Source organism: Sitophilus oryzae, unplaced genomic scaffold (genome assembly GCF_002938485.1).
Source record: "Sitophilus oryzae breed Bouriz unplaced genomic scaffold, Soryzae_2.0 scaffold_556_pilon_pilon, whole genome shotgun sequence".
Taxonomy (NCBI): Eukaryota; Metazoa; Arthropoda; class Insecta; order Coleoptera; family Curculionidae; genus Sitophilus; species Sitophilus oryzae.
Window position 1 is genome coordinate 354,648 of NW_022147147.1, and position 23,941 is coordinate 378,588.

The 23,941-nt window shown below is 32.1% G+C and overlaps 1 protein-coding gene across 1 annotated transcript in view; it reads left to right on the plus strand.

The window, feature by feature from the left end:
• The first annotated feature begins 772 nt into the window (after positions 1–772).
• The window catches only part of LOC115887219 (protein spaetzle 3-like), an 86,310-nt gene continuing 63,141 nt past the window's right edge, over positions 773–23,941 (plus strand). The window contains exon 1 of the mRNA XM_030906585.1: positions 773–1,025. Coding sequence (XP_030762445.1) covers positions 978–1,025 — 48 coding nt within the window. The 5' untranslated portion in view covers positions 773–977. The remainder of the gene's footprint in view (positions 1,026–23,941) is intronic.

A 23,941-nucleotide genomic window follows, 5' to 3' on the forward strand; every position in this document is an offset into this window, starting at 1 on the left:
TTTTGGATGGAATGAAAATACCGAACAATCGTGATTTTACTACTGAACACAAAATCCAAAAGAAAATAAATCGCCAGCCAGTCTTTTATTCTTTATTACCATTTTATTTACAACAAAAAGCCTTATCTTAAAGTCGTATACAAATTTTTATCATTGCAAGAAATTTAGTCAGAAATAAAGAATGATTCCATATAAGTTTGGTTGTTTGTATTCCGTAGAAAAAAGCCATTTAGGAAGGCTCAAAGGTAACAATTATGTTTTATGCAGTGTTTCGCGATTTTATTATCGCTTCTTCAGGCACAAATCATTTAGTATTGAAATGAGGGTATTTCAGATTTTCCATATAACATTTTTCATACAAGAGATACTCCCAATTGCGAAATCCTCCCTGTATAAAGAACTAGTCCAGAAGCAGTCACCTTTATAATTAATTTCAGGTGTTAATTACCGAAAAATGAATTTAATCCTGGCCAAACCCACTGTTGACGACCTTCATCTCCGATCCATTTCCCACACCACCAAAAAAACAACATTTTTTCTCTTTTTACATGAAAAATAGCACCGATTCTTCACTCTCCACGAATCAAACATGAAAAAAAAACGAAGAACTATGCTTAACAGAAAATGTGAATCACTGCTTTATAATTAGACCTATGTAATACAAGCATTACATAATACTTTCGCAGCGGCGACGCCGGCTATTCTTTCTTAACCGGTGGATTTCTGGTTTTGTATTTTTATTCGATAGAGGAAGATGGCAAACGATCGCGACCTTCAGACGACCACACATACCTAGCCAATTTTCAATTTCCTATTTTTAATTTAGTGTACATATATGAGCGGTTGTAGAAAACCGTCTTGTGCAATAACTCCTAGTCGGCTAGAGGTGTTACGGTTAGTGTTGCAGTATAATAATTGTAGATGCAGAGACGATATTTGTGATCGGTTTTGTTGCAATTGTGCGTAGTGAATTTAAAATGCGTGGAGGAATATGCAGATTAACTATTGTGTTTCTCGATTTTACGGTAGGTCGCCTTTCTTGATGTATATTGTAGCGTTTTTAATATGATTTTATGACTTTTATATAAAGTTAGTTAGTAATTTGCTTGTCTTAATTGAAATTTGAATAAATAGCACCAGAGTAATACGTATACACAAATACACAATTTTACAGAATAACTGTTTTAGGTAGTTGCGGACTAGGGGGGGGGGGCGGAAGGGGCGGCCCGCCCCTGTCCCCGTCTTCTAGGGGGCCTCCGAATCTTAATAAGTAATTTTTTATTCAACTGGCAAACAAGGCCAATATGTGTTATAAAGTAGTTATAAAGCAGTAGTTATAAAGCAGTAGTTATAAAGCAGTTTGTAGGTGGAGTATGCAAACCATACGTATACGCCAACTATAAACAGTATAAATGGAAGCAGATATTTACTTAATTATCAATTATCAGGCCCCAGCTTTGAATAAGAAGACTAAGGAAGGAGCATAATGGCTATCCATGTATTCATGCATGGTGGGCGGAAAAAGCGCCATAAAAGCACTCTAGGGTGGGGATCCTTGACAGTTCTGTTTGACGATGCATTTGACACATTTGAATTTGATTTGAAATTTTGTGGATTTGTCAATCTTTACGGAGCTTATTTTATGTTATTTATTATTTATTCTACTACTGATAGTTGTATAAAGGTAGTAAATCTAGATGGAAATTGTGGCAGAACTTAAATTAACAGTGACACTATCGCGATTTATCGAAAAAGACGCCAAAATAGTTGGTTGTGTAGCGTGCGGTAGATCTCGGCAAAAATTGAGTGAAATAATGGAAGAACTTTTCGCTAGTAAGTGACTATATAATATACATACGTGTAGTAAACCGATCATTTATGAAATTCACTTAAATTAACTAAATTATATTTTTTTCTTGCATTTTAGCTTTTATTTATTACTTGTCAAAGATTAGATGTCAAAGAATTTAGATACGTTAATTTGACTTGCTTCAGTAGCGTATCGGATGTTTGTGTTAATAAATACTTATTATAACATCTATTTTTATTAGAATTATGTATTTTTATAACAATTTTAATAACTACCAACATTTATTCACAACGTAAAATAATACAACAAATTATTGAGTCTACCCCACGTCTACCCTACATCATAGTTTTACATTTTTTAAATAAAATTAGAACGACACTGATAAACCGGATTTTAAGTCGGCCATATTTGAGGCCCATCGCGGTGTACCTAAGATTTTTGATATGCTCCTTCCTTAGTCTTCTTATTCAAAGGGCCCCAGTAATTGTCAATGGCATTTTCTATTTAGGAAATTAAATCAAGGGGTAATTTTCTTTGTTTAAAATATCGAAAAATTATATATTTTGAGACTGAATTTATTTATTTTAGCTTCTAAGTTATCTTTCAATGGTTTCATTATTTATTTTTTCTGAATAAACATTTTAAATTACAACCAATGCACAGCATAACTTGTATTCTAGCTTCATAACTGATGATGAGCAGTGAAGTCTTTAGTATAACGGGGGCCACGGGCCTGGGACAGCGAAGGGGCCCCTCGGATCTTGGAGGACTTATTAAAAGGGAGGACAAATTTAAAATTTTTGGACGAAAAAATACCTGTCAAGAAAATTTGTACGGCCTAAGAGTCAAATTTAGTGATTATCACAGCCCCGTGACATAAAAGAAAAGACATGTGGCTATCTATTTCAAAAATCAAATGAATTAAATTGTTCAAATGTCATATAATAATGGCGATAGCTGTCATGGAATTGAGCGATTAAAAATTATCATAAATATTTTTTTCAAATGGAAACCCACTTTTTTTTTTCACTAGTGAAAAGGTTTTCCAATTCGTTACGTTTTAACTAGACATATTCCTATACTATAACTACTGCTGCTTAAAAGTTTAAAAAGTGTATTTATATAAATATATCTCGTATTTTCGTTCTTTAGTGATGTCTAATAGTTGATATTTTAATAATATACCGTACGATAAAAAAAAACAGCGCAAAGTTAGGAAATGATGATCGATAATACTGTCATAGGCTGCTGGTTAAAATCAAGAAAAAATATTAAATAACTTAAAAACGATTTATTTTAGGTACAGGAACATGTATAGTAAAAAGTAACAAATTTTAAAACGAAAGTAACGAAAGCCTTTTCACGAGTGAAATAAAAAAGGGATTTCCATCTGAAAAAAAATGATTTATGATAATTTTTCAATCGCTCAATTCCATGACAGTTGCGGCCATTATTATATGACATTCGGACAATTTAATTTTGTCCTTACATAACATATGTCTTCTCTTTATGGTACAGTGGCTGTGGCAATCATTAAATTTGACGTTTAGGCTATATACATATTTTTGACAGGCAGTTTTTTCCTCTAAAATTATAATTTTTTTTCCTCAAAAACGGTTAACGTTAGGTATAGAGTGTTTAATATCAAAATTCATAAAATTTGACAGAATATTTAAGTATGCAATAAAAAATGAGGGCACCCATTTAAAGTAAAGAAAGTTGCTGTCAACTTCCGGTACTTCCGAAAGTGCCGCCATATTCATTCAATTTTTACAAAACGTGCATTAGAAGTATATCATTATCTAAACAGACCGGGGCCACATTTAGCTTCGCCGCCCCGGGCCCCCGACAAGCTTAGTCCACCACTGGTTTTAGGTCATGTAACGTTACTCCATTTTTCATAATTGTAACATATATGTATTTATTAACTCAAATCAAGTGATGACCATGTTTTGACGTAGATTTGTGATGGATGAATTTATTCTATCTATACCGGGTAGAATGTAGAATGTTTAGAAGGGGAGTTAATCACCGCGACCTTACAGATCTATTGTGTGTTCCCCTTTCTTGAGTTATAACAAGTTATAACTCATCATACAGTCTCAGGGCTTTAACAAAAGCCAGTATCTGAGACAACTCCACAGAAGCCAGCTCTCCATCTTCGACAACAGCCGTACCAAAATTTATGGCACGAACAGTTGTCGTCTCAGTCATAAGGTGTTCTGTTTTTTCCCCATTTTCCCCACAGAATCTGCATTCGCCGTTGTTACTCTGCTTCAATCTACTGAGGTATTCGTTGGGGAGACAGTGTCCTGTTAGAAACCCCGGGGCAATCCAAAGATTGTTCTTACAACAATCTTTGATTTTTCTTGGTCGTAAGTTCCGAGGAACTTTTTCTTTTTTCGTATAAATAGTAAGATTTTTTGTAATAGTTTCTGTATTTTATCTGGTGAGAAATATGCAGATTAACAAATGGAAGGTAAGGGGAAAACCCAACGATGTCCATTTTATAGAAATTTATTAGTCATCAACTTGATCTTTTGAGAATATCAAGTCCCAAAACATGCTAAACACTGTAATTGTATATGTTACAGTGAAAGTCGGAAATTCAGTGATTGTTAACATTCACTAGAAAATGCTAGCAATTACGCATTGGACCAGTGAATGTGGTATTTTAAAAAGATTTGTCGAGTAATTTCTAATATTCACTAGTTATTTCATTTTCCTAGTAATTTCTAATATTCACTAGTGAAAGTAACATTTACTAAAGGTTGCTAAAGGTATATAACAAACAATGTCTAAATAATAACGCAATAGCTTTTTGTGCCTTTAGCATGATATTATTTTTATTATTTTTATAAATATTAAATCAGTTTTTTTCTGTAAAATTCAGTTTTTAACATCGTCTGTTTTTCCTCTTAAACTTAAAATATCCTTTTTACTGTACTATAGTCCTTGCCCAGTAATTTCGTTACTCCATTATTTTTATATATACATATATAAAATAGCTCTAAAAGCCTAAAAGGCTCATGGTTTGATTGGTTATCTTTCTCCATTTGTTTTTGTCTTTCGCCTTTATTCTCCACCCATCCACTCTTATCCTTCTCAAGTCCTCTTCTACGTCCTTTTTCCATCTGATTCTCGGTCTACCCCTCCTTCTCTTTCCACCTATTTCACGTTTTATTATCATACTAGGAATTCTTGCTTCGGCCATTCTTTCAATGTGTCCCAGCCATCTCAGTCTTTGTGCTCTTGCTACTCCCGTTATACTCGGTGCCCGATATAGTTGCTTTACTTCTTCATTTGTTCTTCTGGTCCATATGTTGTCTATCTTCTTTCCTCCAAAAATCTTCCTCAGTATTTTTCTTTCCCAAATCTCTAGCCTCGAACTTTCTGTTGCATTGAACGTCCACGTTTCACATGCATACAGCACTATTGGTCTTATCATTGTTTGGTACATTCTGATTTTTAAACTTCTAGAAATGTTCTTACTCTTAATAATTTTCTGTAATGCGCTGACACATCTATTTCCTGTCATTATTCTTGCCATAATTTCTTGAGTTACATTTGGATTCCTTAGAAATACTGCTCCCAGATATGTGAATGTATCTACTTCCTCAAACTTGTATCGTTTACCTCTCTCAGACTTCAATTGTAGACATCTTCCCTTCTCAAAAAAAAAAAAAGAAAGAAGAAAATTTTCTTCTCATTAAGCATTAAGCCTACTTTTTGCGCTTGATTTTCTAGTCTTTTGGTCACCGATATCAGGTCTTTCCGATCTCTTTCTAAGATGACCAAATCATCAGCAAAGGCTAAGCATTGGTGTCTTTTTGTATACAGAAGGCCCTCTCTGTTGATTCCCGCGTCTTTTATATTTTTTTCTAACACTACACTAAACAGTACTGGAGATAGCGGATCCCCCTGTCTTAATCCGTCCCTGATTATAAATTTTTCCGTTGTTTTCTTGTTTACTTTGACTTCATTTACTGTCTCTTGGAGTGTCAATTTTATCATCTTAGTCAGTTTCTTGCTAACCCCTAATTCTGTTAATGCTCTAAACACCTCCGTCCTTTTAACTTTGTCATATGCTTGCTGAAAGTCGATAAATAGGAGCATTGTCTGTTTTCCGTATTCATAACTCTCCGCTTGTATTCCTCCATTATTTTTATTTATTAATAATTTACAACCTGTTATGTATTTTCTTAAGCTGCACTGACCAGCACAAAAAATAGACATCTTAAAATTTTTATAGGTGGTAGTTCTGCTATAAAAAATGTGAAACTGGTGCATTTATTTATTTTCTGACATATTGTCATTCGTTTTGACACTTTAGTTTTGTATTACGATTTTTTCTAAATAAATACTGTTGCGATAAATTCTTGCTTAATAATTTAAGCTTGAAAATGTTTACTAGCAGACCTTGCAGTCGAACATTGTTCTTTTTAGAACCTCTTTTAGTGCGAAGTGTACAAGATAGCTTAATAGGCGTAAAAATATCATCGAAACTTTATTAGAATATTTTGAACCGGAAAGCGGTCGTAATGGTCCTTTATGTCCCTTAAGTGCTGTTAAGCAGGTGGATTTTGTTGACGTAAATAATAACGGTTTATATATTTATAAGTAATTCATTTATTTTTGTTTCCTAAAATATTTTAATTAAAAGAAAATATATAAAAGTGGGCAACGCTGTGCCGGTCAAGCTTAATCACGTGACTAAAAGTTTATTTGGTATGAACTGTAGAATATAATTTTCTATTGTTTTAGAAATTCCTTATTTTTCGTTAAAGTATTATTTGTTAGAGTACCAATATAATGACTTTCAGAAAACGTTACTACATATCTTCTTCTCGTCCGTTAACTCTCGAAAGAGTATGGTGACATCATGTCTCAATTGCTCGGATCGTTTTCTCCATCCATCTCTATCTTGAGCGGCCGTGTTGCGTTCTAGATTTTCGTCATACTGCAGATTTTTAGAGCAATAAACACTACTATTTAATAACAAATTTTATTGAACAATAACACAAGTAAGGATAAAAAATACATAATGTCTTATACTAAAATTCATTTTCATGATAATGAACATGGAAATTAAAAGTGCACTTGTTGTTCTTAGAAATCTGTAATCCTTCCCAGGGATTTACAGATTTTATAGAAGAAGATGATGCTACTGAAGAATGGCAAATATTTGTATCCACTAAAGACACATTATTTTTGGAGCTATCATGAAAAAGTTGATTTGTTATTTTCATTCTTTGGAAACTGATTTTTCTATGTAAGTTTCTGCCACTGTTGAAGACTCCCATCCTCCTAGCTCCTTTAGCGATAGTAAATCACCACCATTTTCGGCGAGCATGGTTGCTGATGATCTACGAAATGAATGCCCTGTATAACGTTCTGGATTCTCCAAGTTCAAAAATTTTGCAATTTTCTGCGGTACGCTCCCGATGGTATGTATACCGACGATTTGCTTAACACACTTGCCTTTCTTGTAACCAATGAAAAATTTTGGATTGTCAAAGTTACGAGGACGCAGGTTGATGTATTTTTGTATAAACCTATAGGCATCAAACGGAAGGCCCGTTTTTGGAATAAGAAATTTCCTATCTTTCTTATTTTTAGTATTTCTTAATGAGACAAGAATATTTTTCTCCGAATCTTCGAAATCATCAACTGTGAGTGACCAAAGCTCGCTGCGCCTACAAGCTCCAAGAATACCAAGCACCAATACAATTTTTTCGAGTAACCAGGTGTAATCATCGGCATCCAGTAGAAAATTATTTATGTCATTCTCCGACAGAACTTTGGCTTTTTTTTTGGTGAATAACCTTCGTTTTTGCGCCTCAGAAACATGAACAGTTTACCAAATCTATGAACAAATATAATTTAGATGAGTATGATTAAATATCGAAGAATATAATGGCTTTTACCTTGATATGTCGATGTTTTCATATACTCTCAACGCAAGCTTCAGCATGGATATCTTTGTCCACAGTGATGTAGGAGAATACATTTCAGACATTCTTTTAGCATAAGCCAGCAATACCGCTTCATTTACGCTGTTTATACTTCTATCCTGCCGCCACTTCAAAAAATTGTCATATTCCTGCTGATATCTCTCTCTGGTTATAGTCGGAAGTAAATTTTGAGTAGCCGCAGCCGCTTCCTCCTGTATTTCCAACGGAATTTCTCGCGACATCTCGCTATGGTCTATTTTCCCAATTTTTGAAAAGTCCAACTGACAATAAATAGTCATTGTTGCAGGTGACAGACGTTACGATTACCTTAGAAACTTAACGGCCGCCGGCCGTTATGATAACGTCCGGCGGACGTTATATGCATCTTTTCCATTCTGATTTTGCTTATGTTATAATAATATAACAATATAGTATGACGAAAAAGTATTATTTGTTAGAGTACCAATATAATGACTTTCAGAAAACGTTACTACATATCTTCTTCTCGTCCGTTAACTCTCGAAAGAGTATGGTGACATCATGTCTCAATTGCTCGGATCGTTTTCTCCATCCATCTCTATCTTGAGCGGCTATAGAAGCCTCCTGCAAACTATCTTTTTGATATATTTTAATTGTAAATTGGTATTTGTTTGACACTATAATTAATGATACTATAAGTCATTTAAATATTCAAAATTTTATAAACTAGTTGTTAAAACGAATTAGAAATAACTTTAATAAATATCGTTTAAACAAAGCAAATAAATTTATTTAAACACATAACCTTAGCAATATATGTTCCTTACGAATTAAATTGCTTTATAACTCAGTCGTAAAAACAGCTATAAAACATGTCAATAATGTTTTAATAAACTAAAATGCATATTTTTATAGCTGTTTTGTAAATATTTTATAAATGTTTTAAATTATATTATAAATCAATTATAAAATATATCTAGCTCAAGCATAAATAGTTGTATAAGATTTGTTATATAAACGTTCCTGAGCATATTGAAGAATATATTTATAAAAATGTTTTATAAATTAATCGCCAAAACATCTATATAACAAAATAATAAAACACATTTGTCTCTATGATAAATTTGTGTTCTTTGCGTTTATTATATAACAATTCAGTGTATGAGATCGCTGTAATAAATCGTATATAAAACACTTCACTCTCATAATAATTTATGGTGCTACTTGGGATTATTATAAGATGAATTCTGGACTATGCCGAGCAGCAACTGGAATAACATATAGTTCAAGAATCTGATTTCTGTATCGTTCATCATTAATTATGCCGTCTAGAAATACATGCAAGTCCGTACGCCCATTTAAAGTTATACCTCCCCGTACCATGACGGAATCTCTGCCAAAATGAATCGCTTCTCTAACTGTTGTGTCCAGATACCGTTCATTCTGCAGGCCGTGACCAATAATTTCTTTGGTTTGGTCCACCCAGCGCGTTGGAGATCTTCCTCTTGGTCGTTTGCCAATAATCTTCCCTTCTACTTTCGTTACTACATATAAGGATGTCATAATGTAGGATTCTTATATCAAATTTCCAGTTCTCGCGCGGGGTATTTTAATACCCCGCACGGAGATTTTACTTAGATATCTTGATGAGGGAATGGGATGACGAGAAACCAACATGCAATCAACTAAAGTACATTATCTTGAAACATTACATGTGCAAAAAAGGTCCAAAACTGGCAAAGAAATGTGTTATATTTGTCCCAGAAATCATGAATCATAAATAGGCAAAATCTATCAGCAATGGATTAGCAAATAAAGCCAAAGCAGTTTCTGAATCCGAAAACTTCGGAAATTAATATCTAGTTTCAATGTACAGGGTGTCCCACTAAGAATAGCTCTCGGCTGTATCTCGGAAAGTATTAGCCGTAGCGGCTGCGGAAAAAAATATTTATAACTAAAGAGGCTATGGGAAATTACTGGAAATTATTTTCAAGTTTGTAGAACGACCGCTAGGGGGCGCAACTGCAACAAAAAATAAGAAAATAGAGTTTCTACACAATTTTGCCTAGATAAGGTGTACTATAGGTAACAGCTTCATAATCTTCAGTAAATTTTGAATATTTTTTGTTAGAGCCATTTTCCTCTATCGACCAAAATAAAGTGGTGGGGGAAGGTTAGGTCTGTTTTTATTTGAATATTAATAACTCTGGACTGGATGATCGGAATCCAACAAGCGAGGGCTCGTTTAAAAGAGCGTTTCCTAGTCTATATTATACCATATAAACAATAATAATAAGCTTTCGAACGTAGACGTTAGGGGGCGTTGTCTTACAATTTAACAAACATTGCGCGTTATTTTTTAAAATTAAATGCAATAGTATATGTAATTTTAGCTGATAGTAAAGAGTAGTAAAAGCTTAAAAAGTCAGCGAAAACCGCATCTTGATATCTTCTTTCAAACCGAAGATATTAGCAAAATTATAATAAATACCAAAAAATAAGCGCTTAATTACCTTATTTTACAACACGGCATCAGTATCCCTCTTGAAAATAAGATAGAAATAGTTTATTTTAAAATCGACGATATACCAGAATATCATACTATCAGAATCAGATGTATTAATATCTAATAATTAAGATATTAATAATAGTGAACAAGAAACGATGATTCAGTGAAGTCTTGGTAGGCTTTGGAAAAAAGTTGCTTTTGACGTAATAGTATTAACGTCAAATTGTTATTAGATCAACATTTTGATAGTCTTAGCAGCGTCTTTTATCTTTTGATTGCTTGTTCAAAATACCCAAACAACTTCAACTACTTCAAATAATAAAGGCATTTTAAAAAAGCATTTAAAAGATAAAAAAAAACGCTGCTAAGACTATCAAAATGTTGATCTAATAACAATTTGACGTTTATACTATTATGCGAAAAGCAACTTTTTTCCAAAACCTACCATGACTTTACTGAATCATCGTTTCTTGTTCACTATTATTAATATCTCAATTATTAGATATTAATACATCTGGTATTATGGTATTCTGGTATTTCGTCGATTTTAAAATAAATTAACTGTTTCTATCTTATTTTTTTGTTAGAATGGGCCTAATCAAAAAGGCTACTGATAGTGTATTGTAAAAATAAGGTAATTAAGGGCTTATTTTTTGGTATTTATTATAACTTTGCTAATATCTTCGGTTTGAAAGAAGATATCAAGATGCGGTTTTCGCTGACTTTTTAAGGTTTTACTACTCTTTACTATCAGCTAAAATAACACATACTATCGTATTTAGTTTTTTTGAAAAAACGCGCTATGTTTGTTAAATTGTAAGAAAGCGCCCCCTAGCGTCTACGTTCAAAACCTTATTATTATTTTTTTTATGGCATAATATATAGTAAGAAACGCTCTTTTAAACGACCCCTCGCTTGTTGGATTCTGATCATCCAGTCCGGAGTTATTAACATTTAAATAAAGATAGATCTAACCTTCCCCCACCACTTTATTTTAGCAGATAAGGGAAAATGGTTCTAACAAAAAAATCCTAAATTTACTGAAGATTATGAAGCTATTATTTATAGTACCCATTATCTAGGCAAAATTCTGTAAAAAAATTATTTTCTTATTTTCCATAGCAGTTGCGCCACCTAGCGGCCGTTTTACAAACTTAAAAATAATTTCCAGCAGCTTCTCATAGCCCCTTTAGTTATAAATATTTTTATTAATATTTAGTTATAAATATTTTTTCCGCAAGCTCTACGACTAATAATAGTTTCCGAGATACAGCCGAGATCTATTCTTAGTGGGACACCCGGTACAATTTTTTCAATGTCTACAATATGCTAAAATTTAAAGAAATGGGTATGATTTACATAATTACTCACATGACATCAGAATTGTTATTTTTTCTCATATTTCTCACCAAAAATTAATTGGGGTATTAAAATGCGAGTATTTCACGAGAAACAAGCCCGACTATCTGAAGGATAATTAATTAAGATCAAATAATATGGAATTTGGCAATAGTTTTGGATCTTTGAAATAGATTAAATTAAAATTTCCACATTCAAAATTAACCTGTTGGGGCAAAAGATATGATTATTGGCCGAATTTTGAAAAACTATTTAAAAAAGTTAATCTATTAAGATAATACAACAGCTAGCAGCATACCCAATGAATATCGTTTCAATTTAACCAAAGAAGAAGTTGTTTGGTAAATATGTAAATTATGATATTCTAAACATACCCACTAATTGAACAATGTTATATTCAATTATGCGACTGATTTTATCTTAATTATGTTTAGTGGGCGGGATCAACAACTGTAGATGTTCTATCTGTAGTAGCCTGCTTCTTACCAAAACAGTAATTTTACTTCATTCATAACTAGGAGTTGGTGGGCATTTGTAAGCGACATTTAACAAGGCGATGTTGTGTTTCTATTATTAGTTATAAAAAAAGACCGTGTCGCTATAAAATGATATTCCATTAGCATGATCAAAAAATCTAGTAATTAGGGTGGGCGCTAAACTATCTTTTTGATATATTTTAATTGTAAATTGGTATTTGTTTGACACTATAATTAATGATACTATAAGTCATTTAAATATTCAACATTTTATAAACAAGTTGTTAAAACGAATTAGAAATAACTTTAATAAATTTCGTTTAAACAAAGCAAATATATTTATTTAAACACATAACCATACAGCTATAAAACATGTCAATAATGTTTTAATAAACTAAAATGCATATTTTTATAGCTGTTTTGTAAATACTTTATAAATGTTTTAAATTATATTATAAATCAATTATAAAATATATCTAGCTCAAGCATAAATAGTTGTATAAGATTTGTTATATAAACGTTCCTGAGCATATTAAAGAATATATTTATAAAAATGTTTTATAAATTAATCGCCAAAACATCTATATAACAAAATAATAAAACACATTTGTCTCTATGATAAATTTGTGTTCTTTGCGTTTATTATATAACAATTCAGTGTATGAGATCGCTGTAATAAATCGTATATAAAACACTTCACTATAACTTCATAATAATTTATTGTGCTACTTGGGATTATTATAAGATGAATTCTGGACTATGCCGAGCAGCAAATGGAATAAAATATAGTTCAAGAATCTGATTTCTGTATCGTTCATCATTAATTATGCCGTCTAGAAATACATGCAAGTCCGTACGCCCATTTAAAGTTATACCTCCCCGTACCATGACGGAATCTCTGCCAAAATGAATCGCTTCTCTAACTGTTGTGTCCAGATACCGTTCATTCGATCTTCAAATCACAACTATAAAAATATTGCAATTTATTGTATACATAATAAGCTTTGATAATCTGTTCTAATTAGAAAGCGCCTTCAAGTAGGCGCTATATATCTCAATTGAAAGTTAAATATTTTTTTAAATAAGCCTACCCATTAGGCGCCCACTATATTGAGTAATATTCTAGTATGTAATCGAATCGTAGTAGACTATTAAAAACATAAAATTACATTTTTGCATTATTAAATTAAATGCAGGTATGAATTAATGACAGGCGCCAATTTAATTGATAATTTATTGGTGTGCACTTGGCAATGCAATTATTATTTAATTTTAGCTTTTTATCACAATTTGAAATGTTAACTGTATGTTGGAGGAAATGCAGATATAAATTTATTGGTTTTCTCTACTTCATAGGCTGCTCGACGTCACTGCCCGACGCTTAAATCCTCTGCTCTTGTGGTGCAGAAACCCCCTTCTCCCTCTACTACTTCCGATATTCTTAAAAAAAAGTCTTGTTTGAGCTGAACGAAACCGTTACCTGTAAGAACCACTTAATTTTGTGATCCTTTATTTTATTTTTTTTTTTAATATTTAATTACATTTAAAACAGTATTTTTTAACACACCTATTTTTTATTTTAACACACCTATTACACAACATATTTACTACAACTAACGGAATTGTCTTAACGAATAACCAAGTTGACCGTCTTTGTGGAGGCATTTAGATCTTTACCTGTAATTAAAGAAAAAGTATCTGAGCAAACGAATTCACCCAAATTAATAAATCTAACTTATTAGTTTTATTTTATTTATTTTACTACGTATTAATTAATTAATCATTTAACCAATGAACCAATGAGCATCAGTACCTTAGTTATGAATCATCAATCATTAACCAATCATCAACCAATGAGCATCAATATCTTAATTGTTAATTATCAATCATTAACCATTGAGCATTACTACCTTAATTATTACAACTATTAGTGGTCATAATATACTGATGGACAGTCGGGTGTTGGCATTATCAACAATGCCCATTATTCCGAACGACAGGAATAATAATAATACCATACTATACGACAGTATGTTGGCATGAACAACAATGCATATTCTTCCGAACGAAAGGAATAATAATATCATACTGAACGACAGTATGTTGACATGAACGACAATGCCAATTATTCCGAACGACAGGAATAATACTAATCACACTAAACGACAGTGTTTTGGCATGAACGACAATGTCAATTATTCCGAACTACAGGAATAATAATATCATACTGAACGACAGTATGTTGACATGAACAACAATGCCAATTATTCCGAACAACAGGAATAATTTTCGACACTGAACGACAGCGTCTTTTAGACACGAACGACTGTGTTTATTATCTGAACGACAGATAAAATGCCTAGGTATAAAACCCATATTGTAATAAGTAATTAATTGCTCAGTAAAGAATAAACGAAGTATATACCAATAAATGATAATTAAATGAAATGTAAATAAAGGTAAATTAATTTGCCCGTGAGCACAGACTCACCTAATTTATAAAACAGGAAGCACACTCACAATAACTGTAAGACGATTTACCGTTAAGTATCGAATTCTGAACGAAAGACAAAACACCCGTATTCAGCAACGCACTCTGGAAAAGTAAAAAGAAATGTATTTTTCGAAAGCAGGCATCACCGATTGAACAACCAGATGTTTTAGCAATGGTGCGCTCTTTCCCCCGTTTCAGAATCAGGTATTTAGTTGATAGGAATGAGAGTAAAAAAAAGATATTCTTACATACCTATATATAAAACTTAATGCTGATTGTTTTAGGATATGAACGCACAGCCAAAATCGCTTTTAGCTTAATCCTAGAAGCACGAAATTTGCCATAAGCGTCCAAAGTCCAATGTGAGCACAAAGAAGATATTTTTGAAGTTCAACCCTTAATAGACTGAAATTTGAGATAATATAGATATGATAACTAGTCACTTTTACTTTAAATCTGATCATTGGATACTTTGCAAGTTGTGCATTAAAAAAAACGAAACCACAATAAATTTTATATATGCCTATATACCTATTGTAGTTTCTGAATCTGTTGATCTCGGTCCAATTTGGCTAATAAACAACTTATTAAATGTGCCTTAAAATAGATCTGCCAGAAAGATATAATGAAGGTGATAGAAAGAAAGGAGTTCTATAAATTTTGTATACGAATATGTATTTGAATGAATTTCAATGTTTATTTTCTTTTATGCATTTTATTTATAATTTAAATTACCTTCTTTATTCCTAATAAATATGTATTTGTTTCTTCTTTTTAGGTGAGTGACGTACTATTCAAATCAAAAAATTCCTTTTGGTAAGTAGATAGATAGGAATATATTTAAGAAAAACATAGAGGAAACGAGGGTATTTGGAATAGTAGATTCAAGAAAAAATTGCAAAAAAAATAATGTTGATTATTTTGAATAACACAACTTACTTGTTGTACTTACACCTTTTGAGCCATCCTATAGAAGTTAAAATATTTTCTTGTAATACCTCCTAATACATACTTTAGGTCTGCACTTAAACACAACAAAATTTCTAAGTTTTTTATTCTAGGAGCTCTAAAAGTAATAAATAAGTAATGTATTGTAAATAGATTTTATGATTGAAGTGATGAAATGCTTATGTAAAATAAGAAAGTAAAAGTATGATATTCATAATTCATAAAGCTTAGTTTAAGAAGAAAGCGAAAGCGTATAGTAAGAAATAATTTAAAAATATGAGGGATTATCAAATAATATGCATTTCTTTATGATACAAAATATAACATCTCTCTATAGGCGGACTCTCAAGACTCATGTACTTGTACAAATACATTTGTTATTGGCTTATACTTGCCATGTCGTGTGAGCGGTTTAAGCCGGGACCCCATTAGGCCAGATCGGGGAAGTTAGCAACACATTGAAAGCAGGAATTATAAAATACGATCCTGCTTGGGCTGCTTCAATCCTGCTTTATCCTGCTTCAAATCCCAACCCAGCCACACCTACCAATTTTGAGCTATAGTTACTTTTATTTTGGTTGCTGACTTCCCAGTTGGCAACACAGTTGGCAGGATCGCCAAAACTGGTTCCTGCTTGCGCTGCTATACCCCTGTTGCATCCTGCTCTAAATTTCATCCCAGCAACACTTGCTGTTTTTAAGATACAGCAAGTTTAAGTCTGATTGGTGACGTCCCGCATAGCAACACAATACAAGCAGGATGGCTGAAACAAGTTCCTGCTTTGGCTGCTATAATCCTGCCTCATCCTGCTTCAAACCCTATACCAGCCGATCTTGCCGTTTTTGAAATATAGCAAATTTCGTTTTGATTACTGGAAATCGGGAATTGGAGTTTTCCAATCATGTAACCTGTAAAAGATCAAAATGATCGAATATAAAATGCTTCTAATGATTCCGTTCACAACGAGACTGCCAGTAAATTTCGTAAGTATACCCATGGGCTCATTGGGGATGTGAACTGGAAAAAACATTAAACCGAGGGGTAAACGCCTGACCAAAATGTGTACACCAGAAATGCACTTTTGATAAATAAATCCACAGAAATCCAACGAAATCTAAAGAAATCCACAGAAATCCAAGGAAATCCACAGAAATACACAGAAATCCAAAGAAATCTAAAGAGAGCCACAAAAATCCAAGGAAAGCCACAGAAATATAGAGAAATCCAAAGAAATCTAAAGAAATCCACAGAAATCCAAGGAAATCCAAAAAATATTAGATCGCATTTTAAATATTATATACAGGGTGTCCCAGAAATAAGTGCAAATATTTTAGGGGGTGGTAGATCTCGATAAAAGAAACATATTTTCTCTCTATCGTTTTTCACATAAGTCCAAAATAACGGAGTTATTTTACTTTGAAAATTTCCAAAAAAATAATTTTTTTGCAAAAATTTTGAGAACCACTGGATCTTTTCTGGATTTTCTTTCTTGCAAATTTAATCTACTACCTATGTTGCCATATTATCAAGAAAATATGTTTTTTAACTAAAAACTAAATAAATTTCCAAAAAAATTTTCAAAAAATTCCGAATTTTCAAAACATTTTGTTCGCAAAAAAACCTAATAGGCGTGTTTCTGGGGTTGAACTATACTACCAGTTAAAATATTTGCACTTATTTCTGGGACACCCTGTATAAAGCCAATATAGTATATTTCAGGAGATTTCTATATGACATATGACTAAAATAATAAAAAAATTGACAATGTTTTTTATGTGAATAAACGTCTATTTCACTTACTATTAATATTATGCTCTGATTAGGATTACTTTAAACTTTATTATAATAAGGACTTACTATATAACAAATTCTGTCAAACTGCAGCCCTTAAATGGTCCTAAGTATATTAATTTTATTTCATTTTGATGTTTAAACTAATACTAATCACCGCGTAATATTAATAGTAAGTGAAATAGACGTTTATTCACATATAAAACTCAATCTCAATTTTTTTTATTACTTTGGTCATATGTCATATAGAAATCTCATGAAATATACTATATCGACTTTATATTATTATATTACTATTTAAAATGCAATCTAATATTTTTTGGATTTCGGTGGATTTCTTTGGATTTCTTTAAATTTCTTTGGATTTCTCTGTATTTCTGTGGATTTCCTTGGATTTCTGTGGATTCCTTTAGATTTCTTTGGATTTCTTTGGATTTCTTTGGATTTCTCTGTATTTCTGTGGATTTCTGTGGATTTCTGTAGATTTCTTTAAATTTCTTTGGATTTCTGTGGATTTCCTTGGATTTATTTATCAAAAGTGGATTTCTGATGTACACGTTTTGGTCAGGAAATCTACTAACATCTAGAGAAATCTACAGATATCTAATAGACATCCACAGAAAACCACGGAAATCCATTGAAAACCACAGAAATCTACGGAAATCCACAAGACATCCATGGAAATCCACAGAAATCCGCACACATCCATGGAAATCCACGGAAATCCATGTAGGTGTACACCAGAAATCCACAGGTGTTTACCCCTCACATTAAACAAATATCTATGAAAAATGAAATTTTTATTAAACAACAAACTAAAAAAACTAGATATCACGAAAGATGACCATCACGTGACAATTTTACTATTTATCAAAAACAATCGATACCGCCTCGCGTGTTTGTCTCTGTCTAACACATTGCGTACTTGGCAAGTACCCAAATATTGGCGTACTTGCGAAGTACACGAGTCGTCAGAATCCGCCTTAAAACAAATAAAATGATTAATGTAGATTACAAGTTTATTTTATAATGCAGACAATAAAACGATATATGGTGTAATATTAATTATTTTATTATTATTTTTAGTTTTGATTGCTTAGTGATATCGTATTATTTGTATATTAACTATAAAACTAATTTTACTAATTTTCTATATGAATAATTTGACACAAATATGTCTGTCTTGAGAAATCAAGTCTTTAATTCAACAGATAAAAACGACTTTTAAATTAATATAATGAATATTTTCCCGTCCCGAGTTTAAGTGAATAATTAAAATAAGTTTTTGATACGAAAACAAGTTTCCATATAATCTTTGTTGAATAAATAATTTTAAAACTACATGATTTATGACTTCCGGCGTCAGTAGACTGAAATTTACATATTAATTTATAATTTATATCTCAAAATTTTAAATTTTTGATCTCGATATAACGATATTATTAAGATAAATATTCATACTTCATTAAAATTTTGGATTTTAATTGTCAAAATTACATGTTGCAAATCAAATTTGATCAAAACATTGTTTTGCTTTTTAAAAATATAAGTTGTAAAGTAATTTTCGATTAGACCGCAAAATGTGTGTCCAGATATAATACACCAACGCAGATATAAACAGATATACAGGGTGAGTCTTAAATAAGTGCAATTATTTTTAGCGATAGTATATTTCGACCCCGACGAATATGAGGTTTTTATCGCGAAAAAAATTTTGAAAATTTTTGAAAAAATTTTTGGATGTTTTTTTTAGATTTTGAGTAAAAACATGCTTTCTTGATAATATGGCAACATAGGAGTAAATTTACAAGAAGAAAAATTCAGAAAAGATCCAGTGTTATGGCTAATTTTGCTGAGCAATATACACAACAATACATTGTAGGAATATATACCTGTTTATACAATACGATTCAATGTTTTTTCGACCACACGCTATTCTTCTTGTACAGGGTGAGTCAAATTGGACGCTTTTAAAGGGAAACACCCTTTTCTATTATAGAGGATAGATGAAAATGAATATTGGTGTCTGGAGCTTAATTTTTATCAAAAACATGATGGTGAAAACCGCACATCGATATCTATTACCGTTTCGGAGTTACGGGATGTTTTTCAAAAATGTGCATTTTTAACAAATCGCTGTAACTTTTTTTCTATGGAAAATTTCCTATTTTTATGAAAAAATTTCCAAAGCACCTTTTTACGTAGAATTTAATGGTTTAAGTATATTTTTTTAATTAATAATTTAAGAATTATCAACAGAAAATTTGATTTTTTATATGGGATATCGTGTATATTTTTAATTCATTGAAAAGAATTTAAAATTACCTTTCTAAAAATATAGCATACTTGATATTTTGCTTGATTGCTCTTCGACATATAGATTTTTTAACAATTCGCCCAATTTGAATAAGTATATAGGCTTTAAACGGCGCGGCGCGGCGCCGGCTGTAATGCAAAAAAATTCTAGCTGTGAGCAATTAAAACGAAAATAATATTTGTAATGAGAGATGCAGAATGTTATAACAACTTAAACTATATTTAACAACATTAACACATTTTGCTACATATGTTCGACATGTCGACAGTCTTCTCTGTTATGGATAGACGGGACCGTTTTTGAACATTTCTCGCGGAATTAATTAACTCAGTGGGAGTAAAAGATAACCTCGCATAACCGCTAAGTACTTCTAATTCGTGTCTAGATTATAAGGGCAACTTAAAAATAAGAACCTTTATTCTTCCGCAAAGATAAAAATCCATAGGCACTAAGTCCGGCGGCCTCGATGGCCAACGGCTGTGATCTTGGTTAGCTATTCAATTATTCTCTAAATATAATAATAATAATAGCTCCCGTATATAGCGTTTGACGCCTTGGGAGTAGCAAGGTACAGCTTGCCATGCTAGAGCCGTTCGGTATACAAGGAAGGTAATGTGGCTAGCACTATACGCTTCAACCGCCTATTATTACCTCAGGATTGTGAATCCCAAGTACTTATTTAAGGCTGAGTCGATCTAGGTACCCAAACTATTTTTATTTTAATAAAAATAGTCGGCTGATGAAATGCCGGATGTAGGATTCGAACCCACTACCTTGAGATGGTAGACGAGAGCCTGTACCTCTAAGCCACCGGGCACCCATTCTCTAAATTGGCTGCAAAAATTTGCTGATAACTTCAGCTATCTTAGGCGGTGCCTTGTCTTGCTGGAAAAATATGTTTTTGAGTTCTGTTTTAGGGGCATTATCATCAATAAGGAGTCCAAAGCCTACTAGTTAAAAGTGGCGAACTTTTAGAAATTCTGTATTTCGAAGGAGACTATAACAAAATATCAAGTGTGTTATATTTTTGGAAAGGTAATTTTAAGGACTTCTCATTTAATGTAGATGTAGAATGTATGGGAGGCGGGTTAATCACCGCGACCTTACAGAGCTATTGTGTCCCCTTTTTTTGAGTTATGAATCTCAGAGCTTTGACAAAATATTGGAATTTTGGAGTTTGTGGAACTGAACAATAATAGGCTATTGCGGCCCCAGAGGGGGTCTCACCGAGAACCAATATAATCTTTAGTTGTAGATATATGATAATTAAGTGAAAATATGTATCTGTCGATAAACAAAACCTTCCAGTTCTTTTATGTTACTTAATTCATTATTCAATTTACCTCTTCTCGTAACATCGACAGCAAACACGCTTTTGCCATTAACACTTCAAAGTTTGATTTAATAAATCCATAATTTCGATTTACCAGGAGGCTTTTTCTTCGACGCCTAATATCAAGGCTATCGAAAATTAACTCTTAATGTACCGCCGCTTGTTTATTGTTTTACGCTCTTGATTAAACGGTTGCAAATCGTTACTACTCTAGAACCGCTAAAGCTTACTCACTTCGTACATATATATCGATCAAAATTAACAATAAAATCAGAGCATGAACTTCAATGCCAACGCTTCGTTTTAAAGGTCACTTTGCATACTAAATGTGACGTGACTTTGCAATCTCTTTGGTAAAAGCTACGGCAATTCGTTTTGGTTCATCTATTTAAAGTGCAGTTCCCATTAGCAACCAAGTGTATTAATGCTTGTTAATATTACCTCTATTTACGCTCTTTTTGGTGAAAATTCATAAACTATATGGTAATATATCGGTTTAGAACGGTTTGCGACGTTGTTTCATTCGGTCATTCCATTGCCCCTTACTTAGATTTCGGGCAGTCATTGCTTTTGTTATATTCTCCTTACAAGTCTTATTGGGTCTTTCTTCGGTTTTGACATATCCATAGTTTTAGAAGTCTGGTATCATACATTTCTGCACACCTCAGGCAATAGAGGGTGTTATGTTGTCTTTTGATTTTCAGAAATCTAATGCCGGGACCAGACCAAGCAGACAAGACAACGACAAGACAGAAACATTCATGTTTTACGACAAAATTGCGACAAATCCAATACATTTCTGCGACATTTTTGTTTTGTTTCAAAATTCGGAGACTTTTCAATGTCCCGTCTCGAGTCGGTAAAGATCAAAGTATCTATGTTTTGTTCGTATATTTTACAAGTTGTCGGCCCAGTGTGGATGGCGTGTGCTCACAACCAACAGTATAGGCCAGTAAACGTAGCTGACTATTATATGTAAAGGTGGAAAAAAATAGTAACCAACCAATCTCAACGGGAATACCGGGTGCGTCTCAAAAGTGGCTCACCCCTATAACTTTTTTTATTTTTTCAGATAAAAAAACGAGATTTGGTATGTTAGTATATGAAATAAATTAGGATTGATTGACGTATTCAATTGTTTTCTGTCACTTCCTGTTTCACCGGAAATGACCACAACTTTTGATTTTTAAATGGCACCATTGGTATTTTTTTACTTTATTAGATAGAAAATGACATTCTAAATATAATGACATATCATATGTCAACTTTTGTCATTTTTGCTTAAAACAAAATTTAATTTTAAATTTCAATCTAGAGTGCCATGGCTGTGTTAAAAACACTAATTTTTAGTTAAGGAGTCTCGGAAAAATAGATTTGATCGTCTAATGTTATTCGTATCTTGTCCAGGTCGGTTAAATGATGCCCAAATCGTACTTTTAATCATATCTCACTTTTTTCAAATGGAACGAGGATGGCTTATGAGTATATTTGGAAAAAGCATTTTTTTGCGAATAATTTGGTACCACACACTTGGTATTTCGAGTCAAATTGTCGTTATGAATCGCATGTTGCAATTTCAAATAAACCATATTCGAAAATGTCAAAAGTTGACACATGATATGTCATTCTATTCCTCGTTCTATTCAGAGTGTCATTTTCTATCGAATAAAGCAGAAATATACTGGGAGTGCCATTTAAAAATCAAAAGTTGTAGTAATTTCCGGTGAAACAGGAAGTGACAGAAAACAAATGAATATGTCAATCAATCCTAATTTATGTCATATATTATTTCGATATTTATTTTATTATATTCGATTTTTTATCTGAGAAAATAATAAAAATTATAGGGGTGAATCACTTTTGAGACGCACCCGGTATATAGGTAATGATCTCCTATTTAACCCCTTAAAAGTCCCATTCGGTCCCAGTTGGGGAAGTCTGAAAAAACCGCCGCCATCTTGAATTTTTTCGTTTTTTTTTCAAATATCTCCGTTTGCTTAACTTTTTTCGAAAAAAACTAAAGATATATTTTTTTTTTGTAGAGAATTAAATTTAGAATATTTTACCTTCAATCATTTTTTTTCTAAAATAAATAGTAATAGAGATAGAGCAATTTTTTACTATACGTTTTATAAATTTTCCAGTTTTTTTAAATCAATCAGCTATAATTTTTGCGTTAACAGAATAGTGTTAATCTAATAAACCAAGTATAAATTTAAGCATTAAAACAATTGAAAATACCGTTTAAATATTATTTATTAAATAAAATTATTGCTAAAAAAATTATTATTAAATTAAAGTTATTAAATAAAATCTGCTATAATGCCATCCTGAGCGTCATTTTCGTCCTCAACTAAAATAGAAAAGTTTGTGCAACTGATTCCCTAGCACTAATCATACTTTGAAGAACATTTAAGACCCAGTTTTCTACAAGACCAATTTTTAGAGCACTGACTCTTTGCAATTGCAAAAAATTCATTTTAGAAGGCAGGAGGCGCATATCTGTTGATGGAATAGGTGTCAGATTGTCTTTTTGATCTTTCTTCCATCCATATTGTAAAGCATCTAACTTGTTACCAATCCATTCTTGAATCTAAAAAATACAACTTATAACATTTCCTATAATAGATGTATCTTTACAGTTACCTGAAAATATATCCTGAGAAAATGTAGTTTTGCAGAGTTTTCAGTTGGTGGCAAATTAGCTAAATTAAAGGTAGTCTTAAGGGCTTGTTTTCATGTAATCCTATTGTATAGAGTGTATCTCAAAGGGTTAATAGGTTTAATATAGCTTGGGCAGTAATATAGCTTTAAAAGATAATTTAATCCTGACTAAAACAAGTAAAAAATGTGCCTGTTGATACTGAAAAAAGATGACGATCTTTGTCAATACCTCGACGTATTTTTAGAAAAAAATGCTAACAAAGATGACTTGTTTCAGTCAGGATTAAATTATCTTTTAAAGCTATAT